Source organism: Aotus nancymaae, unplaced genomic scaffold (genome assembly GCF_030222135.1).
Source record: "Aotus nancymaae isolate 86718 unplaced genomic scaffold, 86718_ANA_hifiasm-v0.15.2.pri h1tg000069l, whole genome shotgun sequence".
Taxonomy (NCBI): domain Eukaryota; kingdom Metazoa; phylum Chordata; class Mammalia; order Primates; family Aotidae; genus Aotus; species Aotus nancymaae.
In genome coordinates this window covers 1,272,187-1,295,040 of record NW_026988484.1, presented here as the reverse complement: position 1 = coordinate 1,295,040, position 22,854 = coordinate 1,272,187, and the positions used below count along the sequence as shown (strand labels likewise).

The following is a 22,854-nucleotide window of genomic DNA, read 5'->3' as shown; positions in this document are numbered from 1 at the left end:
AGGTCGGGGCCAGAGAGACTGACATCCTCACTCTCCCAGACTGCCTGGCCCAGCTTTCTTTATGTTTGTGTCTGTGTTTTTCTTTATCCCCCACCATTCCCTCTTAGGTCTTTGAACCCTTGTGCAGCATGGGACGCAGCACAGGCCAGACATACGGTTATGAAAATGGAAACAGCGTGCGCAGAAAATGCCCTCCAGAGATTTAAGTGCGGAGAAAGTATCATGACAGGATGTTAACTGAGTGGAAATGGAGATGGAATCAATTTACTAGAGGGTGTTATTTATAAAATGAGATTATTGAGAAATGTGGCTTAATTAGCATACAAGCTGTTAACACTGTTATTCATCATTGACAATACTATTTTGCCCAATTTAGAGGAAAGTCATAATTCTCCTTTTCACATGTGTATGACCTTTAGGATTAAAGTAATTTTGGCTTTGGATGCATAACAGATATTAAAGTTAGTATGTTTATATTCCATCACAGGAGACCAGAATGTCTGAAATCAGTCCAGGTGAGGAAAGCTATGTAGATACTGGAGACACTTTTTTTTTTGAGACAGAGTTTCACTCTGTCACGCAAGCTGGAGTGCAGTGGTGCAATCTCGGCTCACTGCAACCTCTGCCTCCCAGGTTCAAGCGATTCTCGTGCCTCAGTCTCATGAGTAGCAGGGACTACAGGCACAAGCTACCATGCCCAGTTATCTTTTGTATTTTTCAGTCGAGATGGGTTTTTACCATATTGGTCAGACTGGTCTCGAACCCCTGACCTCAAATGATCTGCCTGCCTCGGCCTCCCAGCGTGCTTGGATTACAAGTATGAACCACCAACCTGGCCTGGAGACACTTTTAAACCCCTCGTGTAAAGTATGTCAGAGAGTTTTCATTACTGAAACATGTATCATCTGGTGGTCAGTGCTGAGGCTCTAGTGATTTTTCTGTCCTTACTTGCCAAAAATTGCCCAGTGATGTCTTTTTCCAGCAACTAAAATGTGTAAATAGGTTATATGTATGAACCAGTTAATTTATTAGAAATTGCCAAGTTTTTGAAATGTTAACTCAGGCAAACTGATAGGATGAAGCAAAGCATAGAGAAGCAAGCACTGTGTCTCGTCATGCAGGTAAAAGAAAGAAAAAACAAACCGAAAAGACACGTAAATACTGAATGTGCAGCTTAAAACCATGAAACAATGTCTTGGAGTATTAACTTACGGGTCTGCAATGGGAGCTGTTCATCTCAGTAAAGTGGCTGAATTATTTCTACTTAAGTAGTGGGTCTGGTCTTAACAGAAATCATTCCTGCAACCGCTGGACATTTCACAACGAGGAGCTTGTGTGGAACATAGTGATAGGAGTAACATTAACAAGACAAACTCCATATAAAGTGCTTAACAACTAAAGTCAGAAGAAATACTGGTGTAACTCACTGCATTGATCAAAAAGCATATTTGAGCTTACAGCTGAGGGGTCTAGATGCTTATTGTTGTACAGGGAACAGCTGGCACATAAAACTGTCACAGAAGGTTACAGAAGGCTGGAAGGCCACTCCCCAAATTGCAGCATGCAATAATTTCAAAAGAGGTGATGTTATATTTATTATGAGGGATGACTTATTCTAATATAATCAGAGCATGACAGAACACAGAGGTGCTATTCATTTGAGAATTGGGTTGCATTGATGTGCAGTGAAACATTGTATTTTTGTTGTTGTTATAGAGCGCTTCATTAACAATGCAGAGAAACACTGTACTTCTAAGACAGCAGCACACTGATGTCCATAAAAAGAGAGTGGACTTTTGGGTTGATGACAGTCCTGTCTTACAAATGGCATACTCCTGAAAACATGGAGAAATGTAAGTTGGATCAAGGAGCCGTGATAGGTAGCAGGTTATATATCCTCAGGGCATTTATCTGTAGAAAGTAGGGAAGAGGTTTTTTTTTTGTTGTTTTTTTGAGACAGTGTCTCATTCTGTCTCCCAGGCTGGAGTGTAATGGCATGGTCTCAGCTCACCATAGCCTCTGCCTCTCGGGTTCAAGCGATTCTCATGCCTCAGCCTCCTGAGTAGCTACGGTTATAGGCACCTGCCACGATGACCGGTAATTTTTGTATTTTTAGTAGAGACAGGGTTTTACCATGTTGGCCAGGCTGGTCTTGAACTCCTGACCTCAAGTGTTCTACCTGCCTCGGGCTTCCAAAGTGCTGGAATTACAGATGTGAGCCACCGCGCCCGACCTGAAAGTAGGCAAGAGTTTTCAAGAATGAAGTCACCATCTCCAGGTGGAAGGTGGGGGCTGCAGGGAGAACAACCTTGGGCAGTTCTCATGGGAAAGATTTCCCACAAAAACTAAAGATTCTACCCAGTCACATACTAATTCCTACAACTATGAGGAGCTGGTACACAATGATTCAGCTTTTATTAACTAGCATCTTACATCTTAAAAGAGAAAAAAATAAAGACAAATGAGGTGGCAGAGCTAGGAGATCTCCCTGAGCAAACACAAACAGAAGTAGACAGGGCTCAGGAAGCCATCTGAGCACAGGGAGGCAGCACCCTTCGGGAGTGGGCCTGAACCCAGGCATGCTTCAGGATCTGAGCCAGGGGCAGTCGCTCCAAGGGCTGGTATCTGAGAAGCTTGGCAATCAAGTCCTGGGCCCCCACAGGCATTGATCGTGGAAACTTCACATCCACCTGATGAGGCCAGGAAAAAAAGAAAGTGAAGTCTGGTTAATTTCTTTGGTCAATGTTCTCCCTCTTTTTTGAGTCTTTTTAAGACACTGTTCTGGACCATAGCAGACAACCTGTGTGTGCCCCAGTTCCCACAGCCCAGCAGGCATCACTGGCCAACTCCCCAATGAATGCCCAAAGGTGACTGTCCCACCTTGAGGATGCGTCTGTAAGTCTCACTGTGGGAGGTGCTCTCAAAAGGTGGATATCCGACCAGCAGCTCATAGCAAAGCACTCCAATGCACCACAAATCCACCTTTTCATCATATGTTCTCCCCTCAACCATTTCTGGGGGCAAGTAGTCCAGCGTCCCACACATTGTCTTTCTCCTGGAGGAAGGCAGAAAAGGGAGTATTAAGCAGAGGCCCAGGATGAGGGAAATCCTTCCCCAGCTTTCACTGAGATGTAGAGACCCTAGGACATCCTGGAAAGTTTCTCCCAAGCACAGGAGTTTTGAGAGATAAATTTTTAATATGGATCAAGGTTTGTAGAAGCTAAGTACTGGGACCTACTATTAATAAATCCCTATTTTGGATTATTCATACAGTGATTTAGCTCATGCTCCAGAATGTTTTCACAAGAATATTCTCAGCGTTAAGAAAGATCTAGAACAAACTGATGGTATATCAACAAGAACGAAGTAAATAAATTATGGTAAGAAAATTTCTGTATGAAAATTATTCTTTTTTTTTTTTTTTTTTTTGAGACGGAGTTTCGCTCTTGATACCCAGGCTGGAGTGCAATGGCGCGATCTCGGCTCACCGCAACCTCCGCCTCCTGGGTTCAGGCAATTCTCCTGCCTCAGCCTCCTGAGTAGCTGGGATTATGAAAATTATTCATAAAGAAAAATACACTCCTGGAATTATGGAGCAATCACTTTATTTACATGCAAACCTACTGGTATAGTTACCTATTGGCCAGGTGTGGTGGCTCACGCCTGTAATCCCAGCACTTTGGGAGGCCAAGGTGGGTGGATCACCTGAGGTCAGGAGTTCGAGACCAGCCTGACCAACATGGTGAAACCCTGTCTTTACTAAAAACACAAAATTAGCCAGGTGTGGTGGCGCCTGCCTGTAATCCCAGCTACTTGGAAGGCTGAAGTAGAAGAATTGCTTGAACTCAGGAGGTAGAGGTTGCAGTGAGCTAAGACTGCACCACTGCCCTCCAGCCTGGGCAACAAGAGCAAAACTCCGTCTCAAAAAAGAGAAGAAAAAGGGAGTATTCCAACCAGGCGTGGTGGTGGCTCATGCCTGTAATCCCAGCACTTTGGGAGGTGGAGGTGGGTGGATCACCTGAGGTTAGGAGTTCGAAACCAGCCTGGCTAACATGGCAAAACCCTGTCTCTACTAAAAATACAAAAATTACCCGTGTGTGGTGGCACATGCCCAAAATCCCAGCTACTTGGGAGGCTGAGGCAGGAGAACTGCCTTAACCTGGGAGGCTTAGATTGCACCACTGCACTCCAGCCTGGGTGAAAGAGTGAAACTCCGTCTCAAAAAAAAAAAAAAAAAAAAAAAGAAAAGAAAAGAAAAGAAAAGAAAAAGGCAGTATTCCAATACAAACCCCGTGTTTGTATCTAGGTTTTGCATGAGGACATGTGAAATACAATACATTGGATCGTTCTTAACTCTTACTCAGAACTCACCTCCCCACCCCCACCTGACCTACCTCAGGGAGGGGGTGTGCACAGACCAGCCAAAATCTGCAATCTTCACCTCACCCCTGAACCCCAGCAGCAGGTTCTCTGGCTTAATATCTCTGTGAATCACTTTCTTCTCATGGCAGTAGGTCAGGGCATCTGCCAACTCCTGTATTATCTGTGGGTGCAAAGAAAGGGCAACCTGAAAGTGAAGCCTGCCACAATTTCCGTCTGGGGTGGAACACCGATCATGAGTTGTACGACTGCCGTGGAATCACACAACCCATCAACTCCATTTCCTCCTTTTTAAATTGTACTAGTTACTGGTGTGTGGGGCGTGGGGGGCGGATTTCCTCTCCTTTTTATGTGGTCTTATAGGATGGATGGTAAAATGGACACAGATCCTCCCTATTGTTCTAGTACAGCGAGTAGCCAGACACAGAACTGACACTGAGCCATTCAGGTGATCTCTCACAGAACTTGAGGCCTGAGGAAATGAAAACAGAGACAGGAGGAAAGACAGAAGACCATCCATCCTGACAGAACAAGCTGAATGGACCATTACTGCTGGGAAAATCATTGCGGTGGTTCCCTTTCTGGAACACTCTAGAAATCTCTTTGTACCTATGTCTAAGCCAGTTCTATCCATTTATTCAGTGAACTCCTTCAGAGTCTTTCGATACGTTTCTTTTCATAAGGCAGTGGAGTTAGAGTCTGTTGCTTACAACCAAAGAATCCAAACCTATACACGGTACTGGAGATACACTGGGGTTAATTAGGGTATCCAAGTGTGAAGCTGCCAAACATCTGTGTCATTATATTAAGTTTACACAGTAAAATTCAGAAGTAAACTTTAAAAAAGGCAATCTGGGCCAGGCACAGTGGCTCAGGCCTGTAATCCCAGCACTTTGGGAGGCCAAGGCAGGTGGCTCACAAGGTCAGGAGCTTGAAAACATCCTGGCCAGCGCAGTGAATCCCTGTCTCTACTAAAAATACAAAAATTAGCAGGGCGTGGTGGCCTGCGCGTGTAGTCCCAGTTACTCAGCAAACTGAGGCAGGAGAATCGTGAAGGTGGCAGTGAGCTGCGATCCCACTACTGCACCAGTGCACTCCGGCCTGGGCAACAGAGCGAGACTCTGTCTCAAAAAAAAAAAAAAAAAAAGGGGGCAATCTGGACCCTCATGCCAGCCCACCCACAGTAAACTCGTACACCCCAGAGTCCACAGTAAACTCGTACACCCCAGAGCTCACAGTAAACTCGTACACCCCAGAGTTTACGAGGATCTCCAGCCCCATCTCACCGTGGCTGTGCGCTGTTCATCTAATTTCTCACTTTTTTGCAGCTCCTTGTAGAGCTCACCCCTCGGAGCATATTCCAGAATCAGGAACACCCGGCGCGCATCATGAAAGTAGTTATACAGGCGTAGGATATTGGGGTGTCTGAAGGATTAATGTTGGAAGAGTCAGATTTCTCCCTGAGGTCTATCACGTGATGCCACTGTCACTGCTTGGTCACACAAACGGCAAATTATGCTGGGACAAGAATCACAACGGCCCTATCTGGGAGCGAGTGAGGGGAGAACAGAGGACAGGAACCAGGATTCGGGTGTCTGCCCCAGGGTGGGAGCTCTAGGTAGTGTAGACGTAACGAACTGCAGAAAAAACTCTTGAAGGCAGAAGTGAAGGGTTTACTTGGGGTTAGAATTTGGGGAAAATGCGGGGCTCAGACGTCAAAGATGAAAGAGGAAGCAGAGACTGTTCTTACTGTAGATGTGCCTGGATCTCAATTTCCCGGCGCAGCTGGTGCTCCAGTCCTTCCTTCTCTATCTGCGACTTGAAAAGAACCTTCAGGGCCACGATGAAATGGCTTTCCTTGAGCCGAGCCAGGTATACATTCCCAAATTTCCCCTTGCCCAGGGGACGCCCAATTTCAAAGTCATCGATTGTGAGGCGCCGCCTGACAGGAGAGGAAGAAAAGAGCCTCAGATTGGGAGGTAGGGTAGGTGGAGGGAAAGTCAGGGACCCCGATGCTCCGCTCTCTCTTTCACTGTATCCTTACCCTACGTTCCTCAGGACAGTAGTTCTGGGTTCCAGGAGCTAGCACGCCACACACCCAGCCTGTCCTTCATGCCCGCATCCCACCTCCCTTCCTTTTCCAGATACCAAACCCAAGGCGCTCACAAGGTTGGGTTGCTGGGCTGCTGGGCTGTTTGGCTTGCTGCAGTCACTGAAAGAGAGGAGGGGGAGGGAGAGAGGGAAGGAGAATGAAGGGAAGGAAAAGGGGAGAGAAAGAGGGGAGGAGAACAGTGGAGGAGGAGGGGGAGAGAGAGAGGCGAGAAGCAGAGGGGGATAGAGTGGAAGGGAGGAAGAGGAAGAAGAACAGTAGAGGGAAAGAGTGGGGAAGGGAGAGGTGAGGGGAAGAAGAAGAGAGAAAGAGAGGGGAGGGGAAGAAAAGGAGACAGAGGGGAGGGGAAGAGTAGGAGAGAGAGGGGGAGGGAGGGGAAGAAAAGGAGGAGAGAAAGGGGAGGGGAAGAGTAGGAGAGAGGAGGAGGGAGAGGTGAGGGGAAGAAGAGGAAATATAGTAAGGTAAGGGAGGGAGAGGGGAAGGGAGGGGAAGAAAGGGAGGCGAGAAAGAGAGGGGAGGGGAAGGCAGGGAGGCAGAAGGGAGTGGGAGAGGGAGGGGGGAGGAGGAGGGAGAGGAGAGGGAAAGGTAAGGGAGGGAGAGGGGAGCGGGAGGTGAAGAAGAGGCAGAGAGAAAGGGAGGGGAGGGAGAGGTGAGAGAAGAATGGGAGTGGGAGGGAGGGAGAGGGAAGGAACAGTAGGGAAAGAGTGGGGGAGGAACGGAGAGGGAAGTGAGGAGTCAGCAGACGTGCCTTCTGCGCACCCGACCCCCGGCCTGCCCCGCGTCCTTTCTCGGGCTCCGGCTCTCACCCGCTGGGCCTGCAGGCTGAGCTCTGCCCGGCGGGACTGCAGCTCCCTGGGAGCTCATGGGGACGAGAGCTGAGGGCGCGGACGCCTTCCTGCGCTCTCTGGATGGCTGTACCCGTTCGCAGGGTCCTGAGAGGGCCTGAGGGGGAGGGGGGGTCACGTTCCAGCCGAGGCGCAGCGGCCTCAGTGACGACCCAACCTACGCAGGCTCCGGGATCCGCGGCGTCGTGAGCAACAGTGGCTGCGCGGCCTTCTTTTATACCTGGCGCCTCCCGCGCAGAGCGGCACTTCCTGTTTGGCTCCCATTGGCTGAAATTCCTGACGTCATCGTAAGCACGCCCAATAGAAAAGATAGAAATGGGACCCTCCGCTCAGGGCTCCGGGTCAGGACTGGGGCGGAAGTGGAGCGCTGCGGCAGGGGCGGGACACTGAAAGCGAGATCTAGGGCTGAGGCCCGAGGCGGAAGGAGACAGAGGATGCAGAGAGGCGGTGATCGGAGCTTAGCGGAGGGAATGAACATCGCGAACATCCACGGGGTGCGCATGCGTGAACTGGGAAAGACCCGCGGTGCACGTGGTAATGAACATACACGCCACTCCTGATGCGGTGGAGCCCGGTGCAGCCCGCGACCCTAAACCACCTTGCTTCAAGGTCACTGCTGATTCCAGCCACTCTCCAGGGTCACCGCTGGGTGTATTTTTAGTAGAGACGGGGTTTCGCCCTGTTGACCAGGCTGGTCTTGAACTGCTGACCTCAAGTGATCTGCCTGCCTCCGCCTCCCACATTGCTGGGATTACAGGCGTGAGCCACCACGCCAGGTTTTCAATTATATTTCCGCAACACCTGTTCCCTGTCTAAAAGTATTCAAATTTAAATGTCTTTTAAACTGAAGCCCGTGGCTGTGCCTGCTAACAGCCAGGGCGCCTGGAGCCCAGCTCACCTACCCCTCCCCTCCTACTTGCTGAATATGTGTTGGACCCTTACATCAATTTGTGGTTTTTGCCTCAGATCGTAATATCAGCCCACGTATTTATTTGTTTAGCAAGCACAGAAGTTTCGAAAACATTTAAAATTGAATTCTTTTAGACAGGGAACAGATCTTGCATAAACATAATAGAAGGCCTGGCGTGGTGGCTCACACCTCTAATCCCAGCACTTTGGGAGGCCGAGGCGGGCAGATCACTTGAGGTCAGCAGTTCGAGACCAGCCCAGCCAACAGGGCGAAACCATATCTTTACTGAAAATACAAAAATTAGCCAGGTGTGGTAGCGCATGCCTGTAATCTCACCTGTTTGAGAGGCTGAGGCAGGAGAGTCACTTGAACCTGGGGGGAAGGGGTTGCAGTGAGCTGAGATCATGGCACTGCACTCCACCCTGGATAACAGAGTGAGACTGCTCAATAAATAAATAAATAAAATATATATGTAATTGAAAACAAAATCTTTGAATCCACAAAACCTCACCATATATAGCAAGATGATTTAGGGTAATAATAAGTGCTCAGAGGAATAGAGAAGAAAGTGGCAAGAGAAAGTGCTTGGGTGTCGTCACTCATCTGGGAAAACATAATTCAAAACAAAATCTGTTCCCAACCCAGAAAGCCCTTTATTGAATAAACATCAAACCAGAATGTGATGTGCATTACAGGAAATATGGTAAGACATTGCAAAGACAGAAAAACAGAAAATATAAAACAACAAAAAAAGCAAAGACAGGGAAAAATAAATCTCACCTTTTGATATTCTCCATCAGATAAAACCCATTACATACATGTTCTCAAAATAAACAATATTAGTCCTACAGTCACCAGGTGTGGTGGCTCAGGCCTATGATCCCAAGACATTGGGAGTCCAAGGCAGGTGGATCACTCGAACTCAGAAGTTCGAGACCGGCCTGGGCAACATGGTGAAACCTTGTCTCTACAAAAAATAAAAAAAACTAGGGGGACGTCGTGGCACATGCCTGTCGTCCCAGCTACTTGGGGGGCCAAGGTGGGAGAATCACTTGAGTGCAGGTGTGCAGGATGTTGAGGCTGCAGTGAGTCATGATCACATCACTGCACTCCAGCCTGGGCAACAGAGCAAGACCCTGTGTATTTATTTATTTAAATAAATAATAAAGTTAAAATTTGAACAATAACAAGGAGAGACTTCCATAATTATAGTGAGAAGTGCCCTGTAGATTCACTCCCCAGTGAAAGTGGTGAAAATACTTAAAAGGCTGGGCATGGTGGCACTCCTGTAACTTCAGCACTTTGGGAGGCCAAGGCAGGAAGATCTCTTGAGTCCGGGAGTTTAAGACCAACCTGGGCAACAAAGTGAGATTCCATCTCTATTAGAAAAATAAATTATTAAAAACATACATGAACCAGGTAGTGATACCCCTTTAAAAAAGCTAACAAATATGCTAACCAACACAAATGCAAACATTTAATGTCTCTGGAAATGGTCCTAGACTTATATAGCAAATTAAGAAATATTTATTCAAGAAATGAATATAACTCTATGAGAACAGCAAATCTGTAGTATTTGAAACAAGTCCCATCTGGGTGCAGTGGCTCACGCTGTAATCCCAGCACTTTGGGAGGCTGAGGTGGGTGGATCACTTGAGGTCAGGGATTTGAGATCAGCTTGGCCAACATAGTGAAACCCCATCTCTACTAAAAAAAAAAAAAAAAAAAAAAAATACAAAAATTAGCCAGGCATGGTGGTGTGCACCTGTAGTCCTAGCTACTCAGGAGGTTGAGGCAGGAGAATTGCGTGAACCCAGGAGTTGGAGGTTGCAGTGAGCAGAGAAATAAATCTCACCCTTTCGTATTCTGAAGCCGATAAAACCCATTACATACATGTTCTCAAAACAAACAATATTAGTCCTACAGTCACCAGGTGTGGCGGCTTAGGCCTATAATCCCAAGACGTTGGGAGACCAAGGCAGGTGGTTCACTTGATTTAGGTGATCCTAAATATAGTAACGGAACAGAGACTCCGTCAAAAAACAAACAAACAAACAAACAAACAAACAAAAAACAAAAAAAAACTAGTCCTTCACTTGCCCTGAACTCTCTAATTCAACAAAATGGAAACTACTCCACGGTGGTGTAGATAAAAATACAGGGCTCCCCCACTCCCAGCTCCCAGTTGGAGGGGGATTTTTTTCTTTTTCAGATGGAGTTTTGCTATATGTTTGCTTTCTGCAAGGGTTGTAGACTGGGTATTTCTGGTTATCCATGTGGGTTCTGCATTCCTACATGAATGATCCTTATGAAAACCCTGGACACCAAGGCTTGGGTGAGCTTCCCTGGCTGGCAATACTGTGAATGTTTTGCATACAACTTTGCTGTGTGCCCTTGTGCAACTGCACTGGGAAGGAACAGCTGTTAAGTTTGTTCCTGGGCCAGGCGTGGTGGCTTGTGCCTGTAATCCCAGCACTTTGGGAGGCTGAGGCGGTGGATCACCTGAAGTCAGGAGTTCCAGACCAGCCTGGCCAGCATGGTGAAACCCCATCTATACTAAAAATACAAAAATCAGCTGGTGTGGTAGCATGTACCTGTAATCCCAGCTACTCAGGAGACTGAGGCAGAGGATCACTCAAAGCCGGGAGACAGAGGTTGCAGTGAGTCGAGAGCACGCCACTGCACTCCAACCTGGGCGATAGAGTAAGACTCTATCTAGAAAAAAAAAAAGAAAGAAAGATAAAATAATTTTACGCCTGGTTTCTCACAGATTTCCTCCTATGTGCCTTTTTCCTTTGGTGATCTTGGTCTGTATCCTTTTGCAGTAATAAACTGTAATCATGAGTATAACAGCTTTTCTGAGTTTTGTGACTTTCTTTTCTGAGTTTTGTTTGACTTTCGGGCAAATCATCGAGCCTGAAGAGGTACTGTGGAGGGAATGTCACATAACCTAAAATGTCAAAAATGACTAGGGCTCATTCACCTAACAAATATCTGAATATATACTATTGACTAGAAACTATGCATGTGGAACAAATAATTAGGAGAAGCTCTAGATCAAGGTCTGTGCTCTCTTGAAGCTGGAAATTGAGTTGGGGAGACAGTCATTATTCAATAACCAAACAGATAGTCATGAAAGAATGGGTATGACCTAGCTGGGTGCTCTAGTGGGCTTCTGTGACGGTGTGCTCTCTGGGACAAAATGAAGGATACATATTCGCTAACTGGGCAGAGCGGGTGGTGGAAGCTCCATCTTAGATGGGAAAAGGAAAGGGAAGCATGGGGTGAAAGGCAAAGAGCAGTAAGACTTGTGTGAGGTGAGGGCTGGTGAAATAAGGTTTAGGATGTTGACAGTAAAGTAGGTAGCTGACCCCAAGAGTGCAGATGAGGCGTGGGGAGAGGCCAGTGAGAGGAAAAAGAGGCCTGGGACAAAGCCTTAGAAATTTCAGCACCGGCGCGGTGGCTCATGCCTGTAAGCCCAGCACTTTGGGAGGCCGAGGCAGGCAGATCACCTGAAGTCAGAAGTTAAAGACCAGTCTGGCCAACATGGTGAAACCCTGTCTCTACAAAAATACAAAAATTAGCCAGGCATTATGGCAGGTGCCTGTAATCCCAGCTACTCAGGAGGCTGAGGTGGGAGAATCTCTTGAACCTGGGAGGTGGAGGATGTAGTGAGCCGAGATCGTGCCACTGCACTGTAGTCTGGGCAATGAAGCAAGACTCTGTCTCAAAAAAAAAAAAAGAAAGAAAGAAATTTCAACATACACGTGGATGCGCCAACATGAAAGGGGAAAAGGAGTGAGGGGGTGCGGGGGAGAAAACCAGGAGCATAACCTTACAGAAGCAAAGTACATCTGGAGAAAAGAGTGGACAATAACAGTTTCAAGTCCTGTCCATGGCCCAGAAAAGACAAGAACTTACGATCTGTAAACAGGGAGCCACTGCTGACCTTCACCAGAGTGGCAAGAAAGGTGGCGCTGTAGTCGGGTGTTTACAGGGAGAGGAGAGGAGAGGTGTGGGAAATGGAGAGAAATAACACAAGGAAGACGTAGTGGGAACATGACATGAGTAAGGAGCCCCAAGAAGCTCCTCCATTAAAGGAAGAGAGTGAGGAAAAGACAAAGAACTCAAAGCTAGAGAAGCCCAAACACACACAGGGACATATAGAAGATCACACTGGTGATGCCTGACACTCAGGAAGTGTGAGCATAATTCAGAACGGGTTTGAAAATGACAAAAGAACATGCAGATGACAATCAGGTGTGGTGGCTCTTGCCTGTTACCCCAGCACTTTGGGAGGCTGGCGTAGGAGGACTGCTTGAGCCCACGAGTTTGAAACCAGCCTGGGCAACACAGGGAGACCCCTATCTTTACAAAAAACTAAAAAATTATCTGGGCATGGTGGTGTGCGCCTGTAGTCTCAGATACTTGGGAGGCTGAGGTGGGAGGATCACTTGAGCCTGGGAAGTCAAGACTGCAGTGAGCTATGATCGTGTCACTGCACTCCAGCCTGGGCAACAGGACAAGACCCTGTGTCACACACACACAAAGGAACATGCAGGTGGAAAACAGGCTTGTAGGTGGCTGAAATGACATGTATGCCAGAAGTCAAGAAACTGAGATAAGAAAAGAGCACAATCACTGCTGAAGCGTAATTTCAAAGATCAAGAAACACACTTTGAACATATGTGAGTTCTTAAACCTGAGAGCCAGGACATGGAATGGAACTAGGAAGAACAATAATACAGAAATGTTGAAAGACCACACAGCTACAAATGGCTAAAGGCTTAAGAAAGAGGGGAGGATACCCATGAAAGGGAGAATAATCAAGAAAACACCATGTAGTCGGGGCTTGGAGACAACATCCATCCTCTAAACCTCGAAACAACGAGAAAGGACCCAGGGAGGATGGTATCCGAAGGCATCGTTGGTGTATTTTGGGCCCTCGATCAGTCGTGCTTGAGCTTTCTTGAGTGTTGGGCTATGAAAAGTGCATCAGGAGCTGCCTTCCTAAAACCCCAACCCCTCAGGTCGTTATTTTACTGACACGGTGGTCCCTCAAACGCCCAGGTCCTACCAGTGCACAGGGACAGCCCCTCTTTGGCACTGCTCCCCTCCTGCATCCACGGCTCTCTACTGAGTTCCAAGCTGAATATCACATTTGGCTTGGGACACTGACACAGTTCTTTGGAAATGACATGGAAATGACTGATTTGCTTTGCTAAATTCTTGAAATCCATGAGTGCTTTCAGGTAGGTTTTTTAAAATGTAGATTCTGTTATTTAGCGTTGAAGATGCCAACAGATCAGGAGATTGCCGCTGATGAGTATGTAACTCACAGTTCCCATGAAGAGGGGTCATAGCAAGCTGCACAGGGCTAAACAGGGAAGCCTCACAGTCGGTCAGGAGAGAGGAGCAAGGGGAAAGTGTGGTAAAGCCTGTGTTATCATTTCTTCATTTTTTTTTTAAGAGTCAGGGTCTGGCTCTGTTGTCCAGGCAGTGGCTTAATCACAGCTCACTGCAGCCTCAAACTCACAGCCTCAAGCAATCCTCCCACCTCAGCCTACTGAGTAGCTGGAACTAGAGGCATGCAATACTGTGCTCCATGAATTAAGTTTTTTGTAGAGATGGGGTCTGGCTATGCTGCTCAAGCTGGCCTCAAACTCCTGGCCTCAAGTGAACCTCCCGCCTTGGGTGCCCAGTGTCCGATTAAAGATTTAAGCTACCACACCAGGGCTGTATTGCCATTTTCAAGCAAAGAAATGGGCAAGGCAGAATAAACAAGTTATGAATTGGCTAGTTTCAATAATTTCAGGGAGCTCGAGAGTATATGGAGCACTTTTAGCTGCTAACTGGTACTGAGGTGATTAAGAAGGGGAATCGTAGCTCCACATGTGAGAACTTGCCAAAGACAGTTGAGGGGTAAGGCTGTGGACTGGCTGGTTTGCATGTGAAAGGCAAGCTAGCGCGGGAGACTTTTGCTACCTCTAAGAGGAGCAGTGTCTCCAGGATCAGCAAGCTCCCATCTGTCAAAACATCAGAATAAAAACACATGCTGAGCCGGGCAAGGTAGCTCATGCCTGTAATCCCAGCACTTTGGGAGGGTGAAGCAAGCGGACTGCTTGAGCTCAGGAGTTCAAAACCAGACTGGGCAACACAGAGATCTCACCTCCAGATTAAAAAAAAAAAATCAGCTGGGCATGGTGGCAAGCACCTGTAATCCCAGTTACTCAAGAGGTTGAGGCAGAAGGATCACTTGAGCCTGGGAGATTGAGGCGGCAGTGAGCTATGACTGCACCACTGCACTCCAGCCGGGGTGACAGGATTTCATTAAAGCCACCTGACCAGTCAATACAAGGCCCACGGCTCATAACACTGCCTCAAGAGAGTATTTCTTCTTGGAGCAGTTTAGTTGAGACCACACAACTGTAAGATGTATAACATGCCTGTGGCAAATAGATTAAAAATTTTTAACACTCAAAACCCAAGGACACTACTGAGCATTCCAGAGACACTCCAGCTTCCCACAATTGAGAAAGCAAAGGCCATGGTGAGGTGAGTATGATAAAAAGGTGTGCTGTGCAATTCCCACAAGCCAGAGTCTCATAGGTCTCCAGGATCCCGCCTCTGCAGAGAACCTCGTGGCTTGAGTCAGCTGGTCTACTCCTCCGAAGTAAGCTCAGACATCCATGATTCCAATAACATACTCTTTAATCCCAAGTCATCTGCATTTAATGTAGAAATTATTATAAACTCATATTATTTAAATCTCTCCCCACTGAAGCCATGGACTAGTTATAAAAGCAGCAACAATAGGATGACAAATTGTATAGATACCATAGAAATACACATTAATCTGGCAGTAACATCTTTACAAAGGTGAACAAAGGGAGCACCTGCAAATCACAGCACTTGTAGCCATATTTATGTATTCATACACATGTATGTGTGTGCATATATATATAGCTTGAAGTGGTCCACACACACACACACACACACACAGCAGACTAGGTCCTTTCTTACAAGACTTTCTCTGTACCTCGTCATAGCTAAATTAAACCTCTAGGCTAGGTTGTTCATAAGTTCCACTGCAACTTAGGATTTTCTTTCTCCTTTCAACAAAACTGAGGAAAGGACAATTTTTTTTTTTTTTTTTTTTAGACAGTCTTACTTTGTCACCCAGGCTGTAGTGCAGTGGCATGATCTCGGCTCACTGTAACCTCCACCTCCCGGGTTCAAGCGATTCTACTGCCTCGGCCACCCAAGTTCCTGGGACTATAGGCATGTACCACCATGCCCGGCTCATTTTTGTATTTTTGTAGTTACGGGGTTTCACCATGTTGGCCAGGCTGGGCTCAAACTCCTGATCTCAAGATGATTCACCTGCCTTGGCCTCCAAAGTGCTGGGATTACAAGTGTGAGCCACCTCACCTGGTCTGGATTTATTACAATCATTATATAAGCCGTCACCACAAAGTCATGACCATTATTTTTTTGCTGAAAAAAAATTATTTGCTTAATGTTAACATAAATTTGACGTATACAGTTTTTTTTAGTACCATTTAAGTCACTGCAGAAAAGTTAAAACAGCAGATGGGAGGCTGCTATCCTTTGAGTTTGCAAGGTTCACCCTTGCCGGAGTGTGGGACCTTAGATTTTGGGAGGTTTACTACTGCTCCACCCACCCAAAAACAGCAGTAGCTCCGTGCCCCGTGTTTAGGTGCTATTAAGTAAGGCACATCCTGTGTGACTTCACCGAAACAAGACTCAAAAGACTGTGCCTGGTTCTCTCTGAATTTCAGCCTTTTCCCTTACAATTTGCTTTGTGTTCTTTCGCTGTAGTGAATCTTAGCTGTTCAGTATGACAGAATGCCGAGTCCTGAGTCTTCTCAGCAAATTGTCAAGCCTGGGGGTGTTTTATTTTATTTTTTTAAATTTTTTTCTTTTTTCTTTTACTCGTGATGTAACTAAAGCCTGGAGGTGCTCTTGAGGATCCCAAGACAGTCATTCATAACAATTTCTAAAATCATGTACAACTGTCCAAAAAAGCCCAGGTAGATTCTCTTTGAGGTCAAGGAATGCCATATAAGGTGCCACCTATATGCACAGCTTCGTGGCAAACATTCTGTCAGAGAACCAAAAGTTGCAATAAAGGCCAGGTGCAGTGGCTCACGCCTGTAATCCAGCACTTTGGGAGGCCGAGGCAGGTGGATCACCTGAGGTCAGGAGTGCAAGTCCAGCCTGGCCAACATGGTGAAACCCTGTCTCTACAAAAAAATACAAAAATTAGCTGGGCATGGTGGCACATGCTTGTAATCCCAGCTACTTGAGAGGCCGAGGCAGGAGAATTGCTTCAACTTGTGGGAGCGGGGTGGAGGTTGCAGTCAACTGAGATTGCAACACTGCACTTCAGTCTGGGTGGCAGAGTGTGAGACTCCATCTCAAACCACCACTACCACCACAACAAACTTGCAATAAAAATACTTTGCTATGTGTGGCCATTTACCAAAGCACACACATATATGGAGGGTCTATTAAAAAAAAGGTGGAATGAACAGAATAGGGCTGTGACTGGGTGTGGGGATGAGGTAAGAAGAGATGGTTGCAATGTGTTTGGCTGGGGCAACAAAATTCAACTGTGGGAAATTCAGCCTGATCTTCTTTAGGCACTTCAAACACTCCTAAAACCAAATGCATGTCTTACCGCTTCCCTACTTCTCTTTCCCACTGCATTTTCCTTCAACCCAGATACTGTATTTTCTACAAAATTACAACACATATTGCACTCATTAAACAGTGGGTTTGGTTTACCTTCCTCAAGTTGAAGAAATAGCCAAGATGTATTGTCAAATGAAGATAGTAGATTACAGCACTGTTGAATCAACTTTAGTAAAAATGATGACCAGAAAACAAAATTCCATCCTATGAGAAGCAATAAAGTGGTTAGACATGAATTCTGAAGCCAGTCTGTGGCCTCCAGTTTCTAAACCCAAACTTCGTAATTGTGTAACCTTGGGAAAATTCTTTTTTTTATCTTTGTCTTTTTTCATGACCTTGCCTACTCTTTCTTATACCTTGGAAATTTTTTTTTTTTTTTTTTTTTAAAGATGGGGTTTCACCCTGATGGCCAGGCTGGTCTTGAGCTCCTGACCTCAGGTGATCCACCCACCTGGGCCTCCCAAAGTGTTAGATTACAGGCGTGAGCCACTGCAACCAGCCAGAAAAATTCTTAACCTGAGTCTATCTATATTCTGATCTGTAAAATGGAGGAAACAGCATTACCTACTGCACAGAGATGCTGTAAATGTTAAAAGAGCTGATGCATATAAAACATTCACAACGTCTGATACACAGCAACACTACATTTGCACGCTCTTATGATAATTATGCGGCATCCCTACAGCCAGGGCCATGGCCACATGGCACACGCATACAGGCTCCGTGTTTGCAAATACAGAGAAAGTGTAGAAACACGGCCACTGGGTCACAGACATGAGAAACGTCTGGTCTGGAGACATGGATTTGGGGAAATTCTGTAGATTATTGATGTAAAGTGTCTTCAGCAGGAACCGTCTCATTCACAGAGCTTACAGCAACAACCAATGATGGATTCTGGCAAACAAAAACGTTTAAGAGTTAGAAGAAAGGGCCAGGGGCGGTGGCTCACGCCTGTAATCCTAGCACTTTGGGAGGCCGAGGTGGGTGGATCATCTGAGGTCAGGAGTTCAAGACCAGCCTGGCCATCATGGTGAAACCCTATCTTAAAAAAAAAAAAAAAGAGTTGGAAGGAAGATACAGACCCTCTGGAGGAGAAAGACAGCAACTTGGAGAAGCCAGGAAAGAACCTTCAGGTCAGAGGGGTGGTCAGCAGTACAAAGGTCTAATAAGGCAGTAAAAGGACAAATGATGGAAGCTCTTCTGTAGCTGCCCGTGGAGTGAAAGAAATGAGAATGGGAGGGAACAGGTAGTGTGCAGAACAACTACACAGTCTGCGTCTGCAGGAGACAGAAGAAATGGGGAGACTGATGGGCAAGCAAGGTGGAAACAGTTTGGGGATGAGGATAGAGACTTGAACACAGATACAGATTAAGGGGGAAAAATCTAGTTGTTACAGACAAGTTGAAGACTAAGCGAGGAAGTATGACAGAGGGGCCTAGAAACAACTGGGCAGGAAGTGGGAAAATGTGTCCAATAACAAATGGCAAGAGGGATCCCGGAAGAGAAGTGACTCCTTCCTGAGGGTACAACAAGGCTTAGAGAGCTAGGGAATTTTACAAACGTTCCATGGACAACATGACTCTCAACAATCTGCAGATCCCCCTCAGTTGTAAGAGCTGTTCATAGAAATCTTTGTGCAGCACAACTGAGAAGACTGCAGGCTTTCTATTCCCCCAGATAGTTTAACATTTCTATTCAAATGTCAAGACAAACCACCAGAGAACCATGACTTTGGAATACAGTTGTCTATTCTCTGAGAGTCTTTCTTTGGCAATAAAAACTAAGCAAAGAAGCAGAAGGTGTACAAAAGAACCAAATGGAAATTAAGCAATCGGAAAATACAAAAGCAAGATGAAAAATCACTGGAGAAACTCAACAGATTAGGTATGACAAAGGAAACAATCAGTGAGGACCATGGACAGTCAACAGAAATTAATTAATGTTAACGACAGAGAAAACAGACTGGAAAAAGAAAAAAGATGCAAGCCTGAGGGACCTATGGGAGCATAAAAAAAGATCTGCCATTCATGTTATCGGAGTCCCTAAAAGAGACAAGACTGGGGGTAAAAAAATATTTGAAGAAATAACAGTTGAAGATCCCCCAAAGTTAGCAAAAGGCATAATCCTATAGGTTAAAAAGCTGGGCAGGCACCAGGGAACACCAAGTAAGATACACTCAAAAAATTCCATGCCACGCACATCACAGTCGAACTTCTGAACATTACAGACAAGGAAAAACACTTTGGATGAAGCTCAACAGAACTGATGCATTGCAAAATAGGGAAGGATTATTTGAATGGTAGATTTCTTATATTAAACATAATGGACAGAACAGAGAGACATGTTTCTCAAGTATTAAAAGAACACAACTGACAACTCTGAATCTTACACCCCACAAAAATATTCTTTGGGAATGAAGCAAACATAAAGATACCTTTAGAGGAAGGAAAACAAAGAACAGTTGTTACCCTAGAAGCAAGGCTACAGTAAGTTCAGTAGTGTGTAACAGAAAGGAAATGTTAACAGAAGGCGGCTTGGGATTTCAGGAAGGAAGAACCAACAATGGAATGGGTAAAGAGGTCAAGAGCCAATGCTCCTCATGACCGTTTGTAAAACATGTGAAAGATAAAGCAAAAATTACATCATGCAACATAGAGCTCAGTTTTTGAAGAGGAATTACTTAAGATAGTTAAATTATTAGGTAAGGTAAAGGGGCCCAACGGAAGTGCTGAATTGTTCATACTTACATCAGCAATTACAATATTACAATTGTATCAGTGATACAATTATCAAATTGCTGATAACTTGTTAAACTGTCATAAGTTATAGATTTACACTGCTATAGTAGGACAATCACTAAAAAACGCGGATACATGTAGTCCCTGACTTACGATGGTTCAACTTATTACTTGACTTTACGATGGTGCAAATGCTTCATGCATTCAGTAGAAGCCATACTTGTATTTTTATTCAAAATTCTTTGTAGTAATTTTATTATAAAATAGGCCTTGTGTTAGATGATTTTACCCAACTGCAGGCTAATGTAAATTTTCTGAGCATGGTGAAGGCAAGACTGGCTATGATGTTTGGTAGGGTAGGTGTATTAAATACATATTTGACAATATTTTCAACTTGTAATGGATATGTTGGGATATAACCCCATCATAAGACAAGGAGCATCTACACTAAAAAACACTACACATATATCAAATCAAATTCTAAGAAAAAAAGGTGAAGTAGCCTATAGGAAGATAAAAAAACAACCCCAAATAACAAGGAGAGGAACAATAAAAAAAAAAAAAACACAAAAAAATCATTTAAGGGCAGACTTAAGCCCTAAAATATCACTAGTTATTTTAATTTAACTGATTTCAATATACCAATTAAGAGAGAAATAAGCAAAATGCATGGCCTGAGTATATGCTGTTCAAAGAAACTGACTTCACAAGTAATGATACAGATAAGGTTTAAAATAAAACGAAGAAATATTAACCATGCAAACATTAATCAAAATATGCAGGAGTCACTATAAAAATATCAGTTAAAGTATTGACAAGACTATTAAAAGGCAAAAGAAGGACATTACATAAGGAGAAAAAGTCAATTCACCATGAAGATTTGGCAAATCTACGTGTGTATGTACCAAATAATACAGCTTTGACCTTTGCGAAACAAAGTGATAGAACTTAAAAGAGCAATATACAACATACTTCCACAATTACGTTCAGGACTTTTTTTTTTTTTTTTTTGAGACGGAGTCTCGCTCTGTTGCCCAGGCTGGAGTACAATGGCATGATCTCGGCTCACTACAACCTCCGCCTCCCAGGTTCAAGCGATTCTCTTGCCTCAGCCCCTCCTCAGTAGCTGGGATTACAGCCATGCGCCACCATGCCCAGCTAATTTTGTATTTTTAGTAGAGACAGGGTTTCGCCATGTTGGCCAGGCTGGTCTCAAACTCCTGACCTAAGATGATCCGCCTGCTTCGGCTTCCCAAAGTGTTGGGTTTACAGGTGTCAGCCACCGCACCCAGCCTATGTTCAGGACTTCAACATCAGTCTTAGCAAATGACAGAAATGTCAGACAGAAAATCAGCTAGGACACAGCTGACCTGACTAACAATGAGCAGGATCATATAGACATTTATAGAAACTCGACCCAGTAACAGCAGAACGCCCATTCTTTTCAAGCAGCCATATGGAACAAGATAGACCCTATCCTGGGTCATAAAAAAATGTTAACACATTTAAATGGTCAGATCAAATACGGAACAAATGAGAAAACAGTAACAAATACACTGAACACTAGAAAATTAAACATATTAAATAATTCATGGCTTAGAGAGAATGTTTTAAAAAATATAAATATTAGAATTGAGTAAAATGTAACGAAAACATTAAACTTGTGGGATCAAACTAATTATGATGTTAGGTAAATTTATAGAATGTAATGCTTACATTAAAAAAGCAAAAAAATCTCAAATAAATAATCTAAAAACCCACTTTGAAAACTTACAAAGAGCCAAATACAACCAAACCAAGTGGAAGAATATAATACAGATCAAAGCCGAAATCAAAGGAATCCAGAACAGAAAGAGACAAATCAATAGTATAAAGTGCTAGTTCTTTGCAGTGAGAGATGAAGCAAAAAGGACATCTTTCAGCACGGTGCACAATAGAACTGATTAATGTCTAAGAAGACTCACGATCATAAAAACAGTACACACATTTCCAATATTAAAAATAAAATTATGTAAGTACAGATCCTGCTATCAAAACAATAAGGGAATGCTACAAATTTAGATGAAACATTCCTTCAAAAGGATAGACTATCAAAAATAGTACACAAGAAATAGATACTCTGAATAGTTCTATCTATCCAATAAAATAAATATGTAATTTAAAAGCCTCCAGAAGAAAAATCTCTGGCCCAATAGTTGACTAGAGGTCATCAAACGACAAGAACAAATAACACCAATTCTACACAGTTTTCCAAAAATTAAAAGAGAACTCCTTCCAATTCATGCTGAAAGGTCATGATCACCGAGACATCAAAACCACATATAAGACATTTGGAACATAAGAAACAAAAGGAAAAAGAAAAAGATTATTAGGCAATAAATTAGAGGAATATTTCCTCAACAAAATACAAACAAAGGGAATAATGCCAAATGATATATAGAAACAATCAGACTCTACAAACAAGTGTGGTTTATTCTAAGGATGCAAGTCTGGCTCAATATTCAAAACTCTATCAAAGCAATACATTCTACCAATAGGATGTGGAAGGATAATGGCATGATGCTATCAATCAGTGGAGAAAAAGCATTGAACAAAATTCAACTCATTCATAGCAACACAGAAACTCAAAAGACTGTGAACAGAGGAAATTTTTTATACTTATAGAGAACATATGCTTTGTAAGACTTAACATTATACTTTATGATGAAAAACTGAACATGCTGGGCACAGTGGCTCACGCCTGTAATCCTAGCACTTTGGGAGACCCAGGCAAGCAGACAGCTTGAACCCAGGAGTTTGAGATCAGCCTGGGAATCATGGTGAAACCCTGTCTTTACAAAAAAATACAAAAATTAGCTGGGTGTGATGGTGCATGCCTGTAGTACCAGCTACTGGGGGTTGGCAGGGGCTGAGGTGGGGGAATCACTTGAGCCTGGGAAGTAAGGGCTGTTGTGAGACAAGATCGTGCCACTGCACTCCAGCCTGGGTGACAAAGTGAGATCCTGTCTCAAACAAAACAACTGAACATTTCCCCCATAACATCAGGAACCAGGTAAGGATGGCCTTTCTCATTACTCCTATTCAACGTTATAATGAAAGTCCCGGCTTGTGCAATGCAAAAAGACCAGCAAAAAGGAAATAAGAGTATACAGA

The 22,854-nt window shown here is 44.5% G+C and overlaps 1 protein-coding gene across 1 annotated transcript; it reads right to left on the bottom strand.

The window, feature by feature from the left end:
* Positions 1–2,293: 2,293 nt before the first annotated feature.
* AURKC (aurora kinase C) lies at positions 2,294–7,402 on the bottom strand. The gene is made up of 7 exons (XM_064367334.1): positions 7,297–7,402; positions 6,547–6,592; positions 6,131–6,322; positions 5,667–5,805; positions 4,395–4,543; positions 2,881–3,055; positions 2,294–2,690 (listed from the first exon to the last, which is right to left on the bottom strand). Exons 1-7 carry the CDS (start codon positions 7,352–7,354, stop codon positions 2,520–2,522), a joined length of 930 nt encoding a protein of 309 aa, XP_064223404.1. The 5' UTR covers positions 7,355–7,402; the 3' UTR covers positions 2,294–2,519.
* Between the last annotated feature and the right edge of the window lie 15,452 nt (positions 7,403–22,854).

What these genes read in the sequence shown, in the direction of transcription:
- AURKC (XM_064367334.1), bottom strand. Translation starts at nt 7,354, where the DNA reads ATGAGCTCCCAGGGAGCTGCAGTCCCGCCGGGCAGAGCTCAGCCTGCA. An exon ending in CAGCCCAGCAACCCAACCTT is followed by an intron (nt 6,323 to 6,546) that starts GTGAGCGCCTTG and finishes CTCTCCTGTCAG; the next exon opens with GCGGCGCCTCACAATCGATG. An exon ending in CTTACAGACGCATCCTCAAG is followed by an intron (nt 2,691 to 2,880) that starts GTGGGACAGTCA and finishes TGGCCTCATCAG; the next exon opens with GTGGATGTGAAGTTTCCACG.